Source organism: Mus caroli, unplaced genomic scaffold (assembly GCF_978045245.1).
Source record: "Mus caroli unplaced genomic scaffold, Mus_caroli_1 scaffold_6, whole genome shotgun sequence".
Classification (NCBI taxonomy): Eukaryota; Metazoa; Chordata; class Mammalia; order Rodentia; family Muridae; genus Mus; species Mus caroli.
The window spans coordinates 129909390-129933899 of record NW_028227261.1 but is presented as its reverse complement, the minus strand read 5'-3'; the positions used below and the strand labels follow the sequence as shown (position 1 = coordinate 129933899).

Genomic DNA, 24510 nt, shown 5'->3' with positions numbered 1-24510 from the left:
AAATCAGTCTGGCGGTTCCTCAGAAAATTGGACATAGTACTACCGGAGGATCCAGCAATACCTCTCCTGGGCATATATCCAGAAGATGTCCCAACCGGTAAAAAGGACACATGCTCCACTATGTTCATAGCAGCCCTATTTATAATAGCCAGAAGCTGGAAAGAACCCAGATGTCCCTCAACAGAGGAATGGATACAGAAATTATGGTACATTTATACAATGGAGTACTACTCAGCTATTAAAAAGAATGAATTTATGAAATTCCTAGCCAAATGGATGGACCTGGAGGGCATCATCTTGAGTGAAGTAACACAATCACAAAAGAACTCACACAATATGTATTCACTGATAAGTGGATATTAGCCCAAAACTTAGGATACCCAAGATATAAGATACAATTTGCTAAACGCATGAAACTCAAGAAGAATGAAGACCAAAGTGTGGATACTGTGCACCTTCTTAGAATTGGGAACAAAACACCCAGGGAAGGAGTTACAGAGACAAAGTTCGTAGCTGTAATGAAAGGATGGACCATTTAGAGACTGTCGTATCCAGGGATCCATCCCATAATCAGCTTCTAAACGCTGACACCATTGCATACACTAGCAAGATTTTGCTGAAAGGACCCAAATATAGCTGTCTCTTGTGAGACGATGCCGGAGCCTAGCAAACACAGGAGTGGATTTCACAGTCAGCTATTGGATGTATCACAGGGCTCCCAATGGAGAAGCTAGAGAAAGTACCCAAGGAGCTAAAGGGATCTGCAACCCTATTGTTGGAACAACATGATGTACTAACCAGAACCCCGGAGCTCTTGTCTCTAGCTGCATATGTATCGAAAGATGGCCTAGTCAGCCATCAATGGAAAGAGAGGCCCATTGGACTTGCAAACTTTATATGCCCCAATATAGGGGAATGCCAGGGCCAAAAGAATGGGAATGGGTGGGGTAGGGAAGTGGGGGGCACTATGGGGGACTTTTGGGATAGCATTGGAAATGTAATTGAGGAAAATATGTAATAAAAATATTAAAAAAAAAAGAAGAAGAAAATATCTAATAAAAAATTGGAAAAAAATGAACTGCTGTACCTCTGCCTGGTATCCACGCCACGGGTTTCCATAGAATGAATAGTTTTCAGAAAAACAAAGAGAGACTTTGTATTCATAATCCTGTACTCAGCAAGAGATCTGCATGTGTCCTAAGCTGCTTTCCCAATATTGCCAAACCTGGGAGAATAAAGGGTTTGTTGGCTTACAGGTTATGGTCTATCATCAAAGGAAGCCAAGGCAGAAACGAAAACAGAGACTATGGAGAAAATCTGCTTAAATGCTTGCACCTCTGGCTTGTTTAGCTATCTTTCTTACACAATCCAAGCCTACCTGCCCAGGGATGGCATCACCCACAGTGGGCAGAGCCTTCTACCTCAATCAGCAATCAAGAAAACGCTTCACAGACATGTGGACCAATTTGATAGAGGCAATTCTCCAACTGGGGTTCACTTTTCTAGGTGACTCTAGTTTGTGTGAAATCAATAAAAGCTAACCAGCACAGCATGTTTGAATGTGAAGGACTCTGTACACAGAGGCCCACAAGCAGAAAACTAGTTTATCACATGGTTTTATGAAGATTTTTCATTCCCTTTAAAGAGCTTTGATCAGAATGTATCATCTAATATATTAATGCATTAATATATTGTCTTAGTTAGGGTTTTACTGCTGCATAGACACCATGATCAAGGCAACTCTTAACAGGTTATCATTTATTTGGAGCTGGCTTATAGGTTCAGAAGTTCAGTCCATTATTATCAAGGTAGGAGCATGGCAGCATCCAGGCAGGCATGACACAGGAGGAGCTAAGAGTTCTACATCTTCATCTGAAGGCTGCTAGCAGACTACTGGCTTCCAGGAAGCTAGGATGAGGGTATTGAGCCCACGTATACAGTGGCACACCTTCTCCAACAAGGACACACCTACTCCATCAGGGTCACAACTTCTAATAGTGCCACTCCCTGGGCCCAACATAAACAATCCATCATATATATTAATAGCTAGATCTCTTATACAAATTAATCTCAACCAAAGAAACAAAAACGTCTTAAAACTTCAAGATAACTATTTCAAAATGCTACTAATTATTTAGACTACTGGGATTAAATATTACATGTAAGTAAAATATTTAATATGCTTTGTACATAAAGTTTGTGTCCAGACTGGTGAACTTCCTCAATTGCAGGACAATAAAATACAACCAACACGACCTGTACAGACATCACCCAACACAGCACTCAGGAAAAATGAAACTCGTTCTTGCTCACCTCCCATTTGACCAAAACAAATGCATAAATATAGAAGTAATGCACTATAACTAACCTTCGGTATTTTTATAACAGTGAGCAGAAGAACAATAGGTATCCATCTAGCCAATGAGACCAAGGATTGTTTGTTATATGATAGTAGCTGATGACATAAAATATCTAACTAAGATGCCAGTTTATATTTGATGTATAGCATCCTGAACGATAAAGGGACTATGCATTTGGCAAATCAGAAATAAGCATATACTACTGGAATAACCCTGGATATGAGAGAAAATGCTGCTGTGCCCCGCTGGTAAGCAGGGAATGGAGTACCCTTTGTGGCCCACCATTTACATTCGCCTCTAAGCACTGAAGGTAGTGAGGGCATTGTCAGGATAACACAGCTGAACTCCCAGGGACTCTTGGTGTGTTCTTGGATGACTATTTGCCACATACCCTGTGAGAGAAATGCGGCAAGATAGAAAGGAAGTAGGATATGAGAACAAAAACCTATTTTCCTGATGAGATTGTAGCTCAGATAAACTGGAGCTTATCTCATATGTGTGAGGATTAGAGCCTTAGCGCCCACCACACACTCAGCCCACACACTCACAACTATTTCTGTAACGATGTATCTGTGCACTTAGGAAAACCACCAAGGCCGTGTCAGCATCTGTACACTGGGATATTTCCTATGTCATCTGGTTTTCAAGAAGATTATGAATACAATAACATGTGAAAATGCTTGGTAAATTTTATCATTTAAACAATAAGTAGAGATATCATTTGAGGTGTAAGTGACAGGAATGATTAATAAAAAATTAATAAAATTTAAAAATCAATATGTAGAAGAAATATGACAATATGACACCGAGAAATGGAGTAATTCTTCAATATAAATATTCTCTTGGGTTCAAGATAAAGCCATCACATTCCAGCTACTTTTTAATAAGGCCCAGTATTGTGTGAAGTTGACATAAACTTGTAGGATAGTTATGGATTGTAAGAAACACAGTATTAAATGTTTCCCATATTGTAAAGTAACATTACAAACATGACCGAATAATAGACTTGAGATAGCCCTTATGATGGTCCTGTCTTTACAAATGGCCTAGGAATTCCATCCCTGTGGTTTAAGTTGTGTGGCTTTGTTTGGCCATAAAGGAGTAAGTACACATAAGTAAAAATCCCAAGAGATAAAGCTACTTGAGTCTAGGTCTTCCCGAAGAATATTTGTTTTTCCCCCTTGACTTAGATGTTACCTTTAAAAAATATTTGAATTCTCGTCCACATGAGTCTCTTCAAATCTCAACTCAGTTAACTTACAGGTAATGAAAACCACAGACAGACTAGCTCAAGACTTGGTAACTTCTAAATTAAGAATCAATTGCTTGAGCTGACTACTTAACTTTCCCAGCTTTGTTTGTTGGTTGGTTGGTTTTCTGTGGATAAATGATATAACCATAAATCTTTCCTTCAGTTTGCTTTTCATTCATCCATTCCTCAGTTGCTTGAGAGTTCATTATGTGCCCAAAACACACACAATGAGAAGGATTCTGATTAGTGCCTACACATGGAGTCTTGCTTGCCATTCAATTCCAAGTCACATATCAAGTCACATATCCTGAGTCTTTCACAGTACACTCATGCTGCAGGAAAGAAAGTAGAGAATCCCAAAGATCTGGAAGGTACAGTGCTTGGAGACAGAGATTTGGTTGCAGCCATGGACTGTCTATGCTGCCATTTCGTTGGTGTTTTTATGATACTGGCACATTTATATACTTTATGGCTAACAAAATTGTTAATTGGTAAACCTGCCTTAGAGCATCTTGAGAGTATCAAGTCCTTGAATCCCTTTTTGTGGCTTGAATAATATTTCATGAATAATAGGCACACAGAAGAAGATATATTGTACACTCATACTCCCCAACTAAGATCAAAGCTATAATAGCATGACCAGATGAACCTCATAGGCTCAAGTATTTAAGCAAAGCCACAGGGACAGTCATTTCCCTCAGGTAGTAATGCTATAGTGAATTGGTGCACAGGAAGTGCCCAAGTTGCATGGGACTATTCACTGTGAGGTGTCTGTCAGCATTCATTCTTAAGAGGGTTGGCCATAGAGCAGGTACCAGAACATCACATAGGCCAAGGGAAGAGGCACAGGGCCTAAGGTGCCAAAGTATTAGGGAGCCACACAGTAACTTCCTTCTTGAGTTTGAGACTTACTACTGATGCTTAGAGGGCATCATTTCACATGTCATTCTCTAATTCATCTTCTGCATAGCCAAAATACTATAGTATTTCTGCATAGTAGAAACACCTAGGGCAACATGAAGCCCTCTTTCCCATATTGTAACATTTATGTTACACAAAAAGATACAATTTAACTATAATCACCATAGGGTTTTTTTTAATCAAAATAGAATTTCAGAGGAGATTTGACTCAACAAATAATCAGTCACATGAAAGGCTTGAAGGTGCTGAATGCATCCTCAGACAAGTGAATGTCAAACAAGTCTCAAATTAGGTTTCAAGTGTGCAAGGATCATAATGGTTATAACTTTACTTCAGGGAAAATGGCTAAGGGCTCAGCTTAGGTGTGGTGGCCCGAGGTACTCTGTCTATAGTGTTCATGAGAAGAAGATGACCCTTAGTGAGGAGAACCACGAGCTTGATACTTTCTGGAGCTGTGTGATGGAGAGGGGGTTACAGTAGCTCACAGAGTGCATATGAGACAGCGGAGGTTCCAAGTGCTCTTTGGAAGGGTATGTGAGATGAGGCTGTACTTAGCTTCAGGTGTTGAAACCCACAGGTGTTTGCTGAGTGGGGGAAAAAAGGAGTCACTCTGGGACCTCACAGACCTATATCTTCTCCACAAAGTCAATATGGAGAGTGCTAAATCTCCACTGGAGGTGGAAGGAATCAAGAGAGAAAGGAAACATGGCCCAGTAACTGAACCCAGTCCCAAAGGGAGAGGAACTGTCAGTACAAGGCAGGCAGTGAGGTGTGGAATGTTGGCCAGGACCTTTGAAGAAAAGCATTTGTACATAGAGGGCATAATCTCAATGGGCTAAGTCAGCAGGTGGGCACAGTGGCAGGTAGGCTTCTGAAAAGGCAAGAAACACTTCCTATTTTGGAGACAAGTTTTCCACATTTCAACGTAAACAGGACAATGTTTTGTGGACATTCGGAACCCAGGCAATCTTTGACAAATACCGATATGAAAACCCGACTTCTACTTCTTGTAATAGGCATTGGTTATGGCTTAAGTCTCAGGAACTAGCAGACACAGTGACTCTATGCGGTGGTTTGAACGATAAATGTCCTCAATAGTTACTGGCATTTGAATGCTTAGTCCCCAGTTGGGAGCTGTTTGGGGAGGCTTGGGAAGTTGGCCTTGCTGGAGGAAGTAGATCCCTAGAGGCATGCTTTGAGGAAAACCCAGCCATTTCCAATGCACTCACTCTGTTGTAACTTGAGAGTAAAGATATGCACGATCAGTTGTTCCTGTTGTCATGACTGACGCTTGATGCAAAGCTTCCCCTGGTGATGGTGACTGTGATAGAGTCTTATCCCCACATAAATTCTTCTATAGGTTGCCTTGGTCACCATGCTTTGTAACAGCAATAGAAAGGTAACTAAGTTAGTCTACAAAATAAAATTATTTATTTTCACAGATACCACAAGGTAATATTACAATTAAACCTCACACCACTTTTCAAAATAGAGAAACAATAAAAGTATTGATTGGTGTGGTTGACATATTTCTCTCCTATTATCCTGTATTTCCTATTGCTTAAAAAGCAGACATAACTAATCAATAACTCTGTGAAGCATCCCTGAAGCCATCTCATCCATGCAGTTCACTGAATGAAAGAAAAGTAATGCTTTGTGCTTGAATGTGATGGTGAATTTGGTAAAACTACATACATGAATAATCCTTTTCTCATGTCACCTTAACACACATTCTAAATATCACCACTGCTTAAGTAAGGGCTGGATTAACACCATAATGGGATTCAATGTCTATTTTGGAACCTTATATGAATGAATTATTACCCAAGCACAAATACCTTTCTTAAAAAGAAAATAGTATATAATATAATCAAAATATAGTATATAAAATTCTCAAATAATTTATATATATATGATATATACATATAATAAAGCTCACTACTTGAAAAATAGGTTTAATTTCTGTAATAGTTACCTACTAAAAGAAAATAAATACTTTACAGCCAGAAACAAATATTATGAAAACACCTGAACTGAAGTTACAACTGTTATGGTGCTGACATTTTAACACCCATAGACATAATTGCTTTATCACTGTCACATTAAGAAATTATGTTTAGGCCAGGCGTGGGGGCATACACCTTTAATCCCAGCATTCAGGAGGCAGAGGCAGGCAGATTTCTGAGTTTGAGGCCAGCCTGGTCTACAAAGTGAGTTCCAGGACAGCCAGGGCTATACAGAGAAACCCTGTCTCAAAAAAAAAAAAAAAAAAAGAAAGAAAGAAAGAAAGAAAGAAAGAAAGAAAGAAAGAAAGAAAGAAATAATGTTTAGGGCTAAGTAGAAATACAGCCATCTTGAGTGGTGGGGAGATGCAGCCACTTAAAAAGGAGACCAGTAAGATTAGCTCTTAGTCTCTTCCCAACCCAGACTGTCATGTACAGGCTGGAAATAGAAGTAAGGGGGTCTCTTCCTTCCTTCCTTCCTTCCTTCCTTCCTTCCTTCCTTCCTTCCTTCCAATCTTATTTTTTCTTTTTTTTCATTTGTTTTGGATCATGTGTTTTTCTCTGTAATAGGTTTGAATAAATCTCATTGTGATGTGAGCTACAATCATAAACAGCATTATTAGAAGCTGGTGTAGACATCTACACTGAGCTTCAACCAGGTACAAGATCTACACAAATGAAAGCTGTAAGCTGTTGGGCCTTGAGGAGATAGGTGGGGACCACAAACTTGAGGTCCCTGAGTCCAATTCCTAGAGTCCAAGGTTTTAATCTCAGTGCTGAGGAGGCATAGACAGCTGGATCTCGGGTCTCGGGACACATTGGCCAGTCAGTGAGAAACTCTGCCTGGAAAAAGAAGTGTAGAACCTGAAGAACAACATTTAAGGTTGCTCTCTGCGCTCTCTCTCTCTCTCTCTCTCCTCTCTCTGTTTTTACACACACACACACACACACACACACACACACGCACACACACACACACACACACACACTAAGCCTTTTAATACCATTAACAATTCTGTCTTCCTGTCTTCCCCATGCCTCCCAAGAAGGAAACAGAGTAAGATGCTGCCTTCGAAGCAGGGATTTGACAAAGCATCCCGAGACAGGCAGTTGAGGGGACTGTGAGGGAACGGGAGACTTCAGGTCCAGTTCTGCACCCAGTTTGACTTCATTGCTTCTTGTACAAGACGCAGACCTGCACAGACGGCTACAAATCAGCTACAGCATCCCTGTCACTGCAACTTCCCCTCTGCACGATCAGAACGGAAACGTTTGCTCTATTGGAAGGGAGTGATAAGGATGGATTTTTAAAGTTTCCATTTTTAAGTGAAAATGAAAGAAAAATGCTCTCCTAGATGTGTTGTGCCTTTGAGCTCCGTTTGAAAAAAAGGGGGGGAAAAGGCAGAGAAAGCCGCTGTGAAGGTCACTGAGTGAAAGAACTTCCTCAGGGCACAGAATAAATTAAATCCCAAGGAAAAAATAAAATGTGATTTCCAGAGTGTGAGGCACAAACTCCAAATGACAATGATTGACAGCCAAACTATATCCGTGCAATATCCAAGACTGCACGTTCTCATTTACCTCGGTGTAGCCAGCAAGCGCCCATTAAACATCCGTCTGATGCCCAAATTAACCTTCTTGGCAAACTGAAAGAGGCACAAACTATCATAATCAACCTTTCATTATCACAGCAGCCTCTAGTTAAAGGGTCAGAATAATTGTGCCATCAGAGCCTTGATTGTTTTCAATCAACAGCCGGCTGGAGTGACAGCTCGGTGATGGAGGAGTCTGATGAAGCCGCACCAGTCCTAATCAGAGCAGATGAAAGGAAGGCATGATTGGTGCAAATGAACAGTCGTGCCTCTCCTTTTCATTTACAATCTGAAATTACTCTTAAATTTGTGAGGTTTTTTTTTTCCTCCCTTATGAGCACCACTGAAAGAATGTTTGACTTATTATGAGTTCTGACAGTGCAGAGTTATAAAACACAGGTAGGGTTATCAGCTGAGGCTTTAAGTGGGTATTCAGCATAATTCTAACAAATTCACTCTTGAAAAGCACAAAATGACTAAAAAGGCTTCCATGGCCTAACCTCTCAGCGCAGTCTGATAAAGAGCGGTTTTTGCTCAGCTGGCTTTGCAAATGCTGAGAGGATAGGGCTGAGAACACGCATGCGCCGGAGACGCTTTCATTAGCTCCACAGTACAGGTCCCTCGGTCCCAGTCCTTTTTGTTCTCTGAGAACAGGAAGGACATGAAGAGCTGAAAAAGACTTCATTCATCAGTGGGTGCGCATCAGATAGAATCAACTGTGGCTACAAACCTGAAGCTCCCCTGCTGTACCACAAGTGGCAGAGAACGGAGCAGAATCACCAATCCAAAGCTGACATAAAAAGAGTATCCCAAGAGAAGAATGCAAGTTCTAAGACGGGGCCAGGTAAACGGGGCATTAAATGGATTTGGAGAAAATGAAACAGTATGAAGTTAGTTATACAGTCCTTTTTGCATTAACAAACTGTAGATATTAACATCCTTTAAAACATAGCGATGAATGGAACCGAATAAGCAAGCCTCTAGCTTCGATTTTCTTAAGTTTGCAATCAACTAGGGACTCATCATGAAACTGATAGGTTTTAAGTCAAAGCTACAAAACAAAGGAAAAAGGTTTAGCTATAAAATCCGTGTGTATTATTTGCATGTGCACCAGTGCATATATGCACGCACGTGTGTGTGGTACTGACTCTGAAGGATTTTAAGTTTCTTTAGGATTTGAACATTCAGGATTCTACCTCTCTGGAGTGCACTGCTTTGGATTGTGTTCAGCACTGCTGTAAGGCGAGAGGGTATCTGCTGGCTCAGCTCTCAGGTTAGCTTTTAACATCTTAACTAAGTAGCTTTACAGAAAAATTAGACTGTTGTTTTCTTGGCCAAACTGTACACTGCAATGGCAGGATAAAGGCGAGCAGTTCACAAAGTAACTCTCTGAGTGGACAGAATAGCAGGCTTTCCCATTTTCCGTGTAGTAATTTAGAAAACAAAATTCCCCTGAGATCTAGAGAGAATTCATTGTAAGGTCTGCTGCCATATACACATGTACCCAAAAAGTACAAAATTCTGCCTCTGTGTGCATAGACTTCAAGGATAAAATCCCAAGCTGAGGACAAGCTGGGGCACTCAGCACTCCGCCCTGCCATGGTATTCTAAGGATAACTTTCAAAAGAACATCTAGCAAAGAGTTCCAAAAGATACTTTCTGAGTCCAGCCTTACACTCTTGCACTTTCTCAGGGACTCAGCTGCTATGGCATGTCCCATCCATTGGGCACACAGGCACCATAGTGAGTGTCACCAAGGCTCCCAAGGAGCTAGTTCTCTCAGTGTGAGGCTGGCTTCTTAAGCCATGGCATCCTTCTGAACAGAAGGTGCTTTGTGTACAGGATAAACTGGATGACATGGTGACACTGATGGCTCATCAGGTAGAAACCAGCACTTCCTTCTGGGTTCAAAATACATGCAGAAGAAAGGCAGGCCAACTGGATTAGGTCCACTTCTAAGGCCCTGAACCCAACCGCCACGGAATGGTCCATCGCGTAGCCTCTTGATAGCATCCAGATCTTACATGGGAGGAGAAGAACAACTCACACTCTTCAGGAATCCTGTCAGCATTGGTGAACGCCTTTATTTACTGTACTGTTTAACTTTCCTGGATATGCATGAACTTCCTTACTCAGGGTATCTACACAAGTGGGCAGGAGGAGTCCCCTGCAGTGCTCATATACAGTGCCAGTCTCACACCGGAAGAGAAGGATGCTTACATGTACTGATCTCTTAACTAAGCAGCAACCTTTCAGAGTACAGCTTAGTTTTACTTTCAGCTGTGAGTAATTTCCCATTGTGATTGGCTGACTTATAGCCAATTTAGTATAATTAATGCCAAATTACATTGTAATTCACATAGAATTACAAATTAGCCGGGCGTGGTGGCGCACGCCTTTAATCCCAGCACTCGGGAGGCAGAGACAGGCGGATTCCTGAGTTCGAGGCCAGTCTGGTCTACAAAGTGAGTGCCAGGACAGCCAGGGCTACACAGAGAAACCCTGTCTCGAAAAACCAAAAAAAAAAAAAAAAAAAAAAAAAAAAAAAAAAAAAAAAAAAAAAAGAATTACAAATTAAAAGCTATATTAAGAGCAAATGGATTAATCAAAATTAATGATATTATACGCACTTGTTTTAAAGTGTTAATAAGATGGGCCTTCCTAAAACATTTAAACTTAAGCATAGCATCCATCGATCCTTTCATTATCAGACTTACTTGTGTGGCCAGAGGAGGTAGTGTGTGGACATTTCACATCAACAAGAGCATACACTAGGCAGACAGAAGTTTTCAATCTCAAGTGTGATGGGCTCTTTTGACTTGTACTTGAACAAAATATGAGTGTCTCTTACCAATATTGACCTGCAATGTTTTTTTTTTTATAAACAAAGCAGGAGAATGTTAGACAACTGTAATTACCTACCTTTGGAAAACATCAAGGTCCTTTTAACTCTCCCTAAAATTGATTACATCTGCTTCTGCTTTTCCTACCAGGATGTTGGGATTCATTTGCTGTCTTGATTATAATACTCCTGTAACAGAGAGGAAGTGCTAGAACCACGATGGAGAACATCATCCTTGGGAATGTACAACTCTGCAAAATGGGCCCAAAGAGAACCTAAGACTCATCCCTTTTTATGGGTTCTCATGAAGACCGTGGCCTTGGATCACTTGTTTCCAGGTATTTTGAGTCCAAACGTTCTCTTCCTATATGGTAGAGATGGACTATAGGGCTCATGCACCACAGGTAAGTATCCACCCGTACACTATAGCTCAATCCAAATCTTGGCCTTTATTTTATATTATCAAAAGTTACAGGGTGAAGGAAGTAGTGCATAAGATATTAGTAGTAAATAGCAGATGCCACGTCTTTTTCAGAGATTTCAATTCAATCTGAGTATATTTGAGTTCCTGGGCCACTCTACATAGATGCTCTGATGTACTCGGTGAGAATGCCAGGGCCAGAGAATCAGTATGCTCTGGCATGGCCAACCATCACGAACTTCATAGCCACTTGAGTGACCTGGTACTGTACAACATGGAAGACACTAATACCAAATCAATACATATTGATTTGTTCAGAAATTACATATTCTGTGTCTTAAACTCCTTATCTAGGCTGTTATCCAAGCATCAACTTCTGTAACATAGATTTCTAAAGTTTCAACACACTGAGCATATAATGAAGACATGATGATTCATTGTTTCCATTCCTTCCATACAGTTTCTAGTCCCAGGTAGAAACCATAGCCTAGGGATTTGCCTACAGTCTTCCTTAGCTATCTCAGCATAAGTAAAGGAACACAGCACTCTCTCACACTGATGGAAGTCGCCTCACAGGATCTGCAAGTGACTCCACCTTATCAGCCTCCCCTTGGCATTCTGACAAACATAAGGTACTTCATTGAGCAACTGAAATTCTCCATCTATTCTTCTTAATTGACCCATCTAAAGAACCCCAAATTTTCTGGCAAGACCCTCAGCAATATATCCTACTGCTGATTCTGCTACTGCTGTTATCAGAGTCATTTTTGCTATTTCCCACAGAGTTGTACAAGAGTTCAAAGGAATGCTGGCCAGTTACTGAAAATATCAACAGTTGATTTTATTCATTATAGAGTAAGATATAGATATGGGAGATGTAGGGACTACTTTTATTTATTTGGTTGGGGGAGATGCTTGGTGTATTCCGAGAGAATAAAGTAAGATCCCCATTGGAACAAAATGTAAAGTGAGTTAGTTATCAGTGAATCTCACACTTAGACTCTGCTTTTCTCACTAGTTAAAATTTAGATAAAACTTTCCTCATACACTATAACAAGTCTAAGGAAAGATTCATATGAAATTATGTGTAAAAATTCATTAAAATAGAAAGCTCTCTAGGCTTGTAAGAATTATTATTGTTGTTATTATTGGTGGACTTCTGTGCCTGCCCTCAGGGTTTCTACCTCATATACAGCTTATGGTTGGGTTTTATTTTTAAATCCCTGATAACCCAGGTAGCAGCAATATTACTGCAGGCCACCAATGCATAAGTAATATTCTCCAGTCATCTTTTCCCTTCTCATAACAACAACAAAAATATCAGTCTGGGAACAACATGAATCACAATGAAAATTAGAACCAGAAAACATAAATATGTCATATCTCATAAATCACCTTCTTGTTCTGTTGTGTTCAATTCTTAAAAAAAAAATAAAATAAAATAAAGAAAAGAAAAGAAAAAGAAACCGTTAACTCACGGGACCAGCAGCACATGAATACAAGTTGCCTTTCTTGTAATTTCTGATAATCACTACCCCTCACAGCTACTTGACAACACACTGTCCTAGTTCTGGGAATTGGCTGCAGCAAAGTCCCTATGAAATGGTTGTATCATGTGTCTCACAGAGGCATAAAGCCCAGATAAACAACAGCAAAGCCAGTTGTCAAGCTACCGGGGAAGCGCCCTCATGGAGAATTAGCAGCGTGGAGGTCAGGAGGAATGACTAAATACACAGTAGCATCTTCAAGTACCAAGCCCAGACATAACAGCATCTCTCAGTGTCCAGCTGGGGGCCCATAAAAGAAGCATCCTCAGGACTGCACCATTTGAGATGCAAAGAAGCTGGTATTTATTTTCGTCACTAACATTTAATAGAATGTAGAAGACTGTATCAGCTGGGTGGAATAAGTAGGCAGTTTCGGGAAGAAAATTGAGAACTGGTACAAATTTGATTAGCTTAGGGATTGGTGAGTAAAAATACATATGGAAATTAATACATAAATATACCCTGCAAAGGCCTAGCCTGAAAAAAATATAGTAATACTATAATACTACAACTCATGCACAAAAATAGACAAGGATAAAATGAAAGATTACACTTTTGGAGTAAAAGTCTAAGAACACAGAGTCTGACTTCATTTTAAGTTACCAAGATCTATGCATTTAAAATGTGAACTCTATTTTGGAAAATTTTCGATTATATAAGCATACCCCATGATTCATTTGATTAGGACAAAGACCAGCAGAGATTTTTTTCAAAGCTATATGAACATGACCAGGATTCATCAATGAACAAGTTACTATAGAAACAATGAAGGAACCCTGGATGCTGAGGGAATGTCCAAACAATTGCACTTCAATTTCTGTAGAAACAAAGTCATTTCAATACACCCCAAGTGACAAGCAGAACTGTCCACAGCAGACCCACAGCACCCAGGAAAGCAGGGCAACTACCAAGCATCCAGTACCCATGCTACCGCAGGCAGTAAGAGTGCTCAGTAGCATTGGCTGCCACAGCAGGACCTCAGTACCTAGTTATCATGAATGAATGACTGAAGCACGTGCCATGGAACAGAGAAGAATAAGCAAGATGACAGAGTCAGGGCAGGGAGAGCAGTCATATTCTTTCTACTGTGGGTGCTACTGCACAACTACACAGATAACTGCAATAGCTTAAAATGTCTTCTTATGTTTCCATTTCTTTAGTACTTGTGGTTAGATACAGAGCCTCACTCACCACAGAAAAGACTCTACCACTGAGATATACCCAGCCTTTCCTAATTTTGTTTAAAGGCAAAGGAATATTTGATACATTCTGTTTACCAGTTCTTAATAACTTTAGGCTCTTGGCCAGGGTGGATTGATACAAAGTTAGGGGTCAGGAATTTGCAGCTTTGTTCTGCCAATTTTCCACTTATATCATTGGACTGAAAAAATGGTAAATATAAAAGCATTCTCAAGACTTTGACTTACTGTGTAAATCAGAAGCACAGTGATGTATTGGTTCACCAATTGCAGTGTGTGATCCGCTTATGGCGGATCAGAAGTATATTTGGGTCAGGTTATCATCTAAGAGATACAAGATGAAACCTGCAGAAGTCACTCATGGCCTACACCTTCTGACTAGGAAAGGGTAGAAAGTTTACCTTCTGGCATGACTTTTAAGGAAAATGAGTAAGTTGAAACGCCATGCATGGATTCTGTGGTGCAGACAAAAGCTAAAGAAGATCTGGTCAAAAAACAAAAACAAAAAGTCATCACCACAGAAAAGACTGTTGACTGCCCTCTCCAGTCTGTAGCTCTCCTTGCTAGAGACACAGATTTCCAGTAAGATACAAGGAAATACGGATTTTAAAAGGCCAAATGCATTGTCTCTAAAAACCATAAGTACATTATTATATAGGAATGGTAGTATATCTTATCATTCATTCAATTTAATATTAAGGCTGCACATTATTGTCATTATTATTTATGGGATACATGAGAACAACATGGTTATACAATGTGAACATTGCAGGCCCAGCCTCTGCCTCTGGAAGTCCATAATCACAGACAGATGTAAACAGGATTATGCCAGCTCAAAAGAGATAGCATGGACATTTTATGAATAGGAAGAAAGTGTCTACAAGCCAAGGACAACAAAGGAGTAAAAGCATTATTAGAGAATATATAGGAAGTGTCAGTAAATTATTAAAGGGAAATAAATATTCTCCAAATGCAAATATTAAAATGGAATAAATCTGATTAAATAACTTGAAATTTACCTTAAATTCTGTTAGGGGTGGGGGGATCTAATTTCTAACACTATGTTTAATACTATGGTGGTTTGAATATGCTTGGTCCAGAGAGTGGCACTATTAGGAGGTGTGGCCTTTTTGGAGTAGGTGTGGTCTTGTTGGAGGAAGTGTGTCACCGTGGGGGTGGGCTTTGAGACCTGTAAGCCAGCTCAATTAAGTGTTATCTTTATAATTGTTTTGGTCATAGTGTCTTTTCATAAAACCCTTACTTAGTAAAACCCTAACTAAGGCAAACACACAACAGGTGTCAAAAATATTCAACTTATTTCCCCAATTTATCTTTTTATTTATTTATTTATTTATTATATGTAAGTACACTGTAGCTGTCTTCAGACACTCCAGAAGAGGGCGCCAGATCTCGTTAGTGATGGTTGTGAGCCACCATGTGGTTGCTGGGATTTGAACTCCGGACCTTCGGAAGAGCAGTCGGGTGCTCTTACCCACTGAGCCATCTCACCAGCCCCTCCCCAATTTATCTTGATCTGTTTGTTTTGTTTCTACTATTTTAGAGGCAAAGTCACAATGATCAGACTTACTTTTTACAGTTTAAGCAATGAAAACCTCTTCCATTTTGGCTGGGTCTTGGGGGGGAAACAGAGTTATCCAACTGTGCTCTGTCTTCCACCTCAAGAGACCTCAGTGGTCTCCGCCGCTTAGTCCATGCTGAGAAGAGAGACTGCCTTCTCTGTTAGCTTGTCTATGAACTTGGGCCACGTGGAGCTTTTCCTATCAACTTTTCTCCAATAGAAGAGATTCACCTCCCACTCTAGAGGAATCTAGAAAAATAGAATCTGTGACCGAGCAAGCAGGAAATGTATATTTTTGAGAAGAAAGAGATAAGTTGCCCTTCTGTAGGAAGGGCATTGAATTATTTCATTCTGAGCTGTTTTTCCTTTTCTATTAAAAATAGATTTTTTATGCAATATATTATGAATATGGTTACCCTTCCCCCAACTCCCCATTCACACAAATCCACATCATTTTTTCTTCTCTCTCATTAGAAAACAAACAGGCTTCCAATATTGTTTGCTTATTTATTAAAAACATTTTGCTGACGACTAAGCACTTGACTATATTAAAGGTAGACAACATGATGAACTGACACATACAAATGTTGCATAACTGTTACCATAGTCTAATTAGCATGTCCGTTGCCACCCTTGTAGGGTATCTAATCTTCGGAATTTGTGAAAAGATAAATTTGAACCCTTTGTCCCACATCTTCTTTGGCAGGACCCCTACGTAGGACTCTACAGTGTTGGCTGTGTTTCACTCTAGCTAGATACATTTAATAGTACCCTACTAAAACAAAATCTGGAGTTAGAGCTAAGAGTTCTCACTGACCTGAAAGCAAAATCAAACTGGTAGAAATTTGCCAGACAACACAGTGAGATTTCATGCCCCCAGTTCCTCTGTGCTGGCTTGCACATTTTTTGCTGGTTGTGTTGCTTCTTTCTTTGAAGATAATAATTTGGTGGCTTTCCTTTGGACCTTGAGAAATCATTGTCCTCAAGACATAAACCAAGTTGTTGAGCTATACTGAGGTAAATTTGAAATGATATGTTTTTAAAGTTCTTTTAGGTCATAAAACATCTGACATATAATTGTGGTTCAAAACTGTTAACTCTGAAAACATAATGAAGTTAACCAACAGACCAAGCAATAATTGGCTAAATCAAGGAAAACCTGTCTGGATAAGACTAAGAAATTCTAAGAAATAGAAGAGTTTTTAAAAGGTCAAACTAAGCTGGGCAAGGTGGTGCACGCCTTTAACCCCAGCACTCAGGAGGCAGAGGCAGGCAGATTTCTGAGTTTGAGGCTAGCCTGGTCTACAAAGTGAGTTCCAGGACAGCACAGAGAAACCCTGTCTCAAAAACAAACAAACAAACAAACAAACAGGTCAAACTATCTGAGTATGGTGGTGTACACCTTTAATCTCTGCACTCTAGAGGCAGAGGCAATTGGATATCTGTGAGTTCAAGGAAAACCTCATCTATTACTGAGTTCCAGGTCAGCTGAGAATATATAACCCCTGTCAAAAAAAAATCAAATGGACAAAAACAAACAAACAAACAAACAAAACCAAGGTATAATAAGGAGGAGATTTAGTTGGCTCATGGGTCCACAAAATGGTCATTGCAGGTTGTGGCAAACTTTATCAAGGAGAGGGACAGAAAAAGAAAAAGGTAAATAAAAAAAGAAAAGTTTGTTCTACAAGATTAATTTAATGGTTCTTATGACAGGCTTCAGAGTCATCCTGATATATAATGAAAATTAGTCCTTTCTCGGAAGAAGAGATTGTCCCAGATTACATTATCACAATGTAGTGAAACAGCCACCTGGGTAAACCTGTGTGTGTTGGCTGTGTTTCACCTAAGCTACCGTGCACATATTAATCAAACAGCACTACCCTTCTGCCACGTTTCTATTACCTGCCCTACTTTGTGCCAATTTCCTTTCTCTTCCTCAGCACCTCTTCTTCACTGTTCTTTAAGACATGGGATGGGGATTTGTCAAAGTCAATGAGCACTTTATTACAGTGAGAACGTTCTGTAATGAACAATTCAGCAGTTTAATGAGATTCTGTAGCTCTGTCTCCAGCCTGTCTGTCAAGTTTCACTTCTATAAAGCACCCTGGCACTAATCCTCTGGCAGACCCGATCTTTACCCTGGGCTGAATATTAGATTCTTCCATGGTATATTACATTACTAGTATAACCTCAGCAAAAAATGATGAACTTAACTCTACTGGAGGCAATCTAGTTGGTCTGATTTGATTTTTCTCTATTGAGTATGAAGGAATTACTTATTTACTAAGATAAAGCCAAAACAATTTCTTATTGCCTCCTGAATGCCTAAATTGATAATATTTATGGAAGTCTTTTAATTCTTTTTTGGGGATCAGGTCTAACAAACTATCATATTGCCTGCAGAAACCAGTTTCTAAAATTCTACTTTATAAAACTAGTAGCCTTTAGAAAGGCAATTGTGATAGCTTCTATACAGACAGAATGGGATTTTCCTGATAGTCAGACATCTGCACTTTACTGTGCCTATCTATGGCAGTGCCTACAACTATGGGAAAATAACAGGCAGATGTCACAAGAACAGGTGACTTCAAATCTCAATTGTGTTAGTAAAAAATGACATACAGAATCCATTGTGTTTCTTTTTCCCTTAATGAAGGGATTTGGCTACTTCATACTCTGAGCTGGCCATAGTAAGTTCTGATGGTTTATACGATAGGAGGGAGCTCCAGATTTCTGAACTCCCTGTCAGAACCACATCCTCAACAGCACTTGCAACCATGGCAAACATTCCTAGAAATGCCTAGGATGCAGCAGACTCTTGTGGCCTCTTTTAAAATCAAGACTGTGGACTAGTGGAGAGATATGGTAGCTATCAACAGCCTTGGATTGGAAGGGTGGCTCTGCTCTGTAAACTAGAGCCGCGTTCTGATGCCTTTATTCTATTTGTTGGAAGATGGAGACAGTCACCCATCTGGCCTGTTGTGCACTAAATCAATAAGTTTCACATGCCTGTGACTTTGCTGGCCCTAATCTCTTACTACATTCAATAAAAAGAAAGACTTGCTGATAAAAGTTCAAAGAAGGAAGGAAGGTATCACAAAAGTTATACATCAGTAGGATCAGGTGTTAGATGATACATTTTGACCAGTGGTAAAAATCTTCCTGAACACTTTTGGTAAGATAAGTGCTTACTCCCTCATCTGCCCATAGAACACCGAGATAACAACTGTTCATATCATCCTGCAGGCCTGAAATTCCAAGTGCCAAGGATGTGTAGACATGATGCTGTAGAATGAGCTAGGCAGCGAAGGGAGAAGGGATAAAATGAGCTCTAGATCCCAAAGTCTTCAGGCATATTATCCAAGGACAGTCACTAGGGATGAGCAGAAGAGGATTTAAATTGAATAATCAACTCTCCAACAAAAAGCATCCTCTGTCCCCTAGACAAAGCAGTGACAGGATGTGAAAAGATTCTACAGTCAGGGGAGAAGGAGGGGCTTGTGAGCGCTTGAGTGAATGCATAATGAACCATGGCAGGAACATTTGTTTTCTCACTATAAAGTAGGAAGAACTTCCTCTCATCTGAGGTCTGAGCTTCTTTCCATTGCAATAAGAAAACGGTGCTGCAAGTATCAAGGCACCATTGAAAGTAGAGCAGTTAGGGGAGCAATAAAGAAGGGATAGGGCAGTAGAGGATAGAGCAATAGATCAGAGTACACGGAATCTGATCCCACAATGGAAAAGGGGGAAAGGACATTTGGGAAGGAGAGAGAGAAAGAGACAAATGCAAAGGAGGAAGGGGTTACAATAATAGGAAGGATGTCTGAAAATGTCTGTTATAAGGAATCATGCTATTAACTATCTGCCTTAAAAACAAAACTTACAGTCCAAGTAAGTCTATGTATATACATAAATAGTTTAAAAGAAAATTTCTCATCTGTGTTAGCATTCTGTGTAAGCTCCACCCCACAGTTACCTGGCAACAGCCAGGTGTGCCTGACTCGCTATAAAAGGGGCTGCTCACCCCCTTCTCTCTCTCTCGCTCTTGCTTTACTGCTCCTGCTTTCTGTCCTCTTATCCCTTCCCGCTCTCCCCTCTCCATGTGCTCATGGCCCGCCTCTAGCCTCTACTTCCCTCCTCTGCTGCCACCTCCTCCTCCTCCTCCTCCTCTTCTTCTTCTTCTTCTTCTTTTTTTTTTCTTTTTTCTTTTTTGGTTTTTTTGAGACAGGGTTTCTCTGTATAGCCCTGGCTGTCCTGGAACTCACTTTGTAGACCAGGCTGGCCTCGAACTCAGAAATCCGTCTGCCTCTGCCTCCTGAGTGCTGGGACTAAAGGCGTGTGCCACCACGCCCGGCGGCGGCGGCGGCTTCTTCTTCTTCTTCTTCTTCTTCTTCTTCTTCTTCTTCTTCTTCTTCTTCTTCTTCTTCTTCTTCTTCTTCTTCTTCTTCTTCTTCTTCTTCTTCCTCTCTCTCTCCTCTCTCTCTTTCTCTCTCTCCCTCTCTCTCCCTCTCTCTCCCTCTCTCCCTCTCTCCCCGCACCCTCCTCTCCCTCCCTCTCCCTTCCCATACCCTGAATAAACTCTACTCTATACTATACTGTCATGTGGCTGGTCCCTCAGAGGGAAGGGATTCCTCAGCCTGGGCCCATCAAGGCACCCCTTTCCTTCACACCTCAGAAGAAATTATGTAATTATATTATAATCTCAAAAATAAAAGAAAAATATTTTAAAAAGTCCAAATTCCCTACACATAAACACTATGCTCTTAGTAGGAATTTAAGAAATGGATTTCAAGCCAAGTATTTTATTCTATTCATAGATTCCAAAGTACAACCATGTTTGAACACTTGTGTTTACCATTGACCTCTTGCATTAATTTACCTGTTCATTTTCAATTCATTGACTTGTGATCAAGTCCTTCTTCACCCAAACTTAATTCATCAAAATTAGCCAACTTCAAAACCCATTAACTAAGCTATCTACACATTAGTTAAAAACTCACATGAAAAAGTTTATTTGAACTACTAGAAGATATTTCTAAGTTTTTCTCACTAAAATAATTTGTAAAAGAAATATTTCTAGATTGTTTTCCACCAAACCCCTGAATTCCTTTAGTTTCAATGGCTTAAATATGTATAAAATTGCTTTATAATATATTTGCTTTACAATCCATTCTTCTCATATTCAGCTTAAGAAATATTTTTTGTCTTCGAGAGAAAATTCTTTTCCTTCTGTAATTTACCCAGGTTTGAGAAAGCCACAGTAGTGGCCTCATCCCAAGCTGGGCTGCAGACCTGGTAGCCTTCAGTGACTTGCCTAACTAGGGAGCAATAGCCATGCCTCCTCAAATAATGGTTGTTGCTCCAGAGTCCTTCCCTTTCTAATCATGTCCCACCTTCCTGAGGTCAGGCACTATGTCCTTACCTGCCAGATCTGCTCCTCACTCAGGGAGGTCAGGCGGTCACTCTTCAGCACCTCCTGAAGCAGGCAGTAGGGCAGCGTGAGGACATCTTCTGGACGGCTCTTCAGGAGCTCCGAGAGATGCTTCACTAGGAAGTCAATCACTGCCTTCTCCAACAAAGTGAGGTGAAAGAGGTCAGCAAGTCTGTACAGATCCAAGTAATTAAAGCTATTTAGTTCCTGGGTGCCAAAAACATAAACAACAACAAAAAAAAATCTCTTAGAAATTCACAAAGAACAGGCAAGAATTTAAGTCCACTCACCACTGTTTTTATAACAGGCACGGGGGATGGGGCCATTAATATTAGGACCATCCCCCTGCCCCACCAATTATAAAGCTCTAAGCTTTTATTATTTTCTCCTTCTCTAAACCCATATTTTTTTAAAAAATTATTTTTACTTTATGTGCATTAATATTTTGCCTGAATGTATGCCTGTATGAGGGCTCCCCTGGAACTGGAGTTACAGAGTAGTGAGTTGCCAAGTAGGCACTTGGAATTGAACCTGGGTCCTCTGGATGTGCAGACAGTGCTCTTAACCACTATGACATCTCTCCAGCCCACAATTCCATATTCTTAAAAACATCTTTAAGATTTAGGATTTCCAGAAAGAACTTTCTGGGTTTTGTGGGCTGAAATGCTCCTTTATAATCTTTTGAAAACCTTTGGAAGCCCTTACCAATAGAATGTGATGGTTATTGTTGCTGGCCAACTTGATTACATCTGGAATTAACTACATCTCACATCTGTGAGAGACTTTTAGCGAATTCAGTTGTTTGAGGTCAGAGATCTACCTTGAGCCTGGGTCTCACCTTCTCATGGCAACCTATCTAAGGGACAAGAAAGAGGGAAGCCTTTTGCTCTTTCACTGTTTCCTCTGGCTCTCCTGTCATTGGCATTAGAGCCTACTCTTTGGGATTCTGTTATTTACTGAAGACCAGTTGATACACCCAGCCTTGTGGACTGAACAACTACTGGAATCTTGGACTTTCCACTGGTAGCCATTGTTGGAATAGATGGACCACAAACTGTAAGCCATTCTAATAAATCTCCTTTATATCTATAAACATAAATTTATATATATAAAGTAAAACAAATATAATATAGGCTATTATATATAAAGTCTATAATAAGTATAAATAAATTTGTGTATTTATATATAGGAAATTTATTATATATGCTATGTATAATATAATACTAAAGATAGATATACACACTATCAGTTCTATCTATCCTCCAAGAACCCAGACTCAGTCATGTGTTCTACCCTTCCTGTAGTTTAGTTTAGCTTTTTGTCTACTGATGGTAATACAGGAACAGTTAAGTGGGGATTAAGGACGAAACACAAAACAAAAACCAGACTGACTTCAAATTGTTTCTGAAACTTTTTAACCTAAATACATCTGTATATAAAAACAACTCATCCCACTTTAATGGAACCGAAAGATGAAATTTATATGCAAATCTTAGCAAATGGGTTAATCTCACAGAAAAGACTTGTGTCTTGACTATTTATATGCCAAATCCACCTAAACATGGACCTTGCTCTGTTAGCCTTGACATTCAGAACACCAATAGCATACCCTCCTACCCATTCCCAGCATCTGCAGCCATGCTCTCAAACATATAGCCAGGACTCTGGGAACCCATAGCCATAAAGCTGCAGCTCCCGCGTTCCCAAGGAATTTCTGTCACTGTGCCCCTGGGAGAGCCTGGGTGGCACATCTGTTGATAGAAGGCTTGCCTATTAAGTATAATAAGAGTGACAGTATCTTTAGATGCTCCCCATTCTTACTTTATAGTCACTAATATGTGGGCAGCGTTTGGAAGAGCAGAAGGTCTAGAGGATGCTATGAGACAAGCTATAGGTTCTTTATAGACATTCTATAGACCTATTTAACTAAACTTGACATATTTCCTTCCCCTAGTTGTCTCAGATTATTAACTAATAATATTTAATTCTATTATAACATATATATACATATATACATAATATTTGATTCTAAATGAGTATTTTTAAAATCTTATTTTTACTTAAATTCTCAAATATTACAGGATCATATATATCACAAGTTCATATGTTCTGGTGTTTGTTAAAATGAGAGTCCACTTAGTGCTGCCTGTATCTGCCTGGGCATAGGACAACCTCCTGGAGCACATGTGCCCTCTTGGGCAACACACCCATAAAGAAAATAGATTTTCCCTCCGCTAGCAGACACTAATTTTCAGTTGTACCTCAGTTGAGGGTGGGACTTCATGGGCCCTTTCCTATTCACACTGGGATTCTGGCTAGTTAGATCTTATCTAGGTCTTATGTATGTAGTCCTCACTGCTGTGAGTTCATGTATGTAAGAGTCCTGCCATGCCCAGCATGTGCAGATATCCACAGCCACAGACTCTTACAGCCTCTCCTTCCCCTCTTCCATGATGATCGCTTTAAAGGAGCGTCTGATACAGATGTCCCATTTAAAGCTGAGCACGCCACGGTCCCTGACTCTTGGCATGCTGACCAGTTGTCATTCTCTATATTAATCACAGTCTACTACAATAAGAAGCTTTTCTGAGGAAAGCTGAGAGAGAAATACACTAATCTGGTAGAGTAGGGAAGGAGAATTTGCTGTTAGTCTGAAAGGACTAAATGCTTATTTGTTAAAATGCTTTTTTAAAAAGATGACCACTGAAGTCTACTACTATGCAAGTTGATGGGGATCCAATCACACTTTCACTGAAGTAACCCTGGATTCTTATTCACATTTTACCAAAGGAATACAGAAGTTACTGAACCAGATTTTCAAGTCTTTTTAAAATTGTTGTTCTTCAGAGTTTACTTCTTAGGATTTGTAAGTCCGAGGATGGCAGGAGAGGGCAGGAGATTCTAGTGTGCACTTCAGCACATCTTTGAGATGGAATACATCTCTGAAGCAAGTTCACCTAATTTGGAGTCCTAGAAATATTTTGGCATCCCAGAACATTACTCTGGTTTCTTCCAAACCCTGCTTTTCAGTTCTTGGAGGGGGGCAGGATTCTGATTCAGTGGCTAGCATCATGGCACAAAGAGGGGAGTGGGCAAAAGCAGAAATAACTGTGGTGCTAAGGAGGTGGGAGAGGCATGGAGCAAGTGAAGAAAGCATGGCTTGAATACAGAATGGTAACTGAATACACTTTGCTACGGGCCTTTCTATCCTTTTACACCTATTCTGGGTCTCTTCCAGTTACTTGAAAGCCCACAACTTGAAAAATCCCCTTCAAAAGTGCATATAATTTCTAAAATTAGTTTAATGAGTGATCTTAAATAAGTGTTATTTTTCTCTTTCTTTTTAATTTTTGTATAATA

The 24510-nt window shown here is 40.0% G+C and overlaps 1 protein-coding gene across 6 annotated transcripts in view; it reads right to left on the bottom strand.

The window, feature by feature from the left end:
* Window positions 1–24510, bottom strand: part of Klhl32 (kelch like family member 32) — a 235073-nt gene that overhangs the window by 47929 nt on the left and 162634 nt on the right. For 5 of the 6 annotated variants that reach the window (XM_085839453.1, XM_021160284.3, XM_085839452.1 and 2 more), the window contains one exon: window positions 21142–21357. The exons of the other annotated variant lie outside the window; for it this stretch is intronic. In XM_085839453.1, coding sequence (XP_085695579.1) covers window positions 21142–21357 — 216 coding nt within the window. The remainder of the gene's footprint in view (window positions 1–21141; window positions 21358–24510) is intronic. 6 annotated transcript variants of the gene reach the window in all.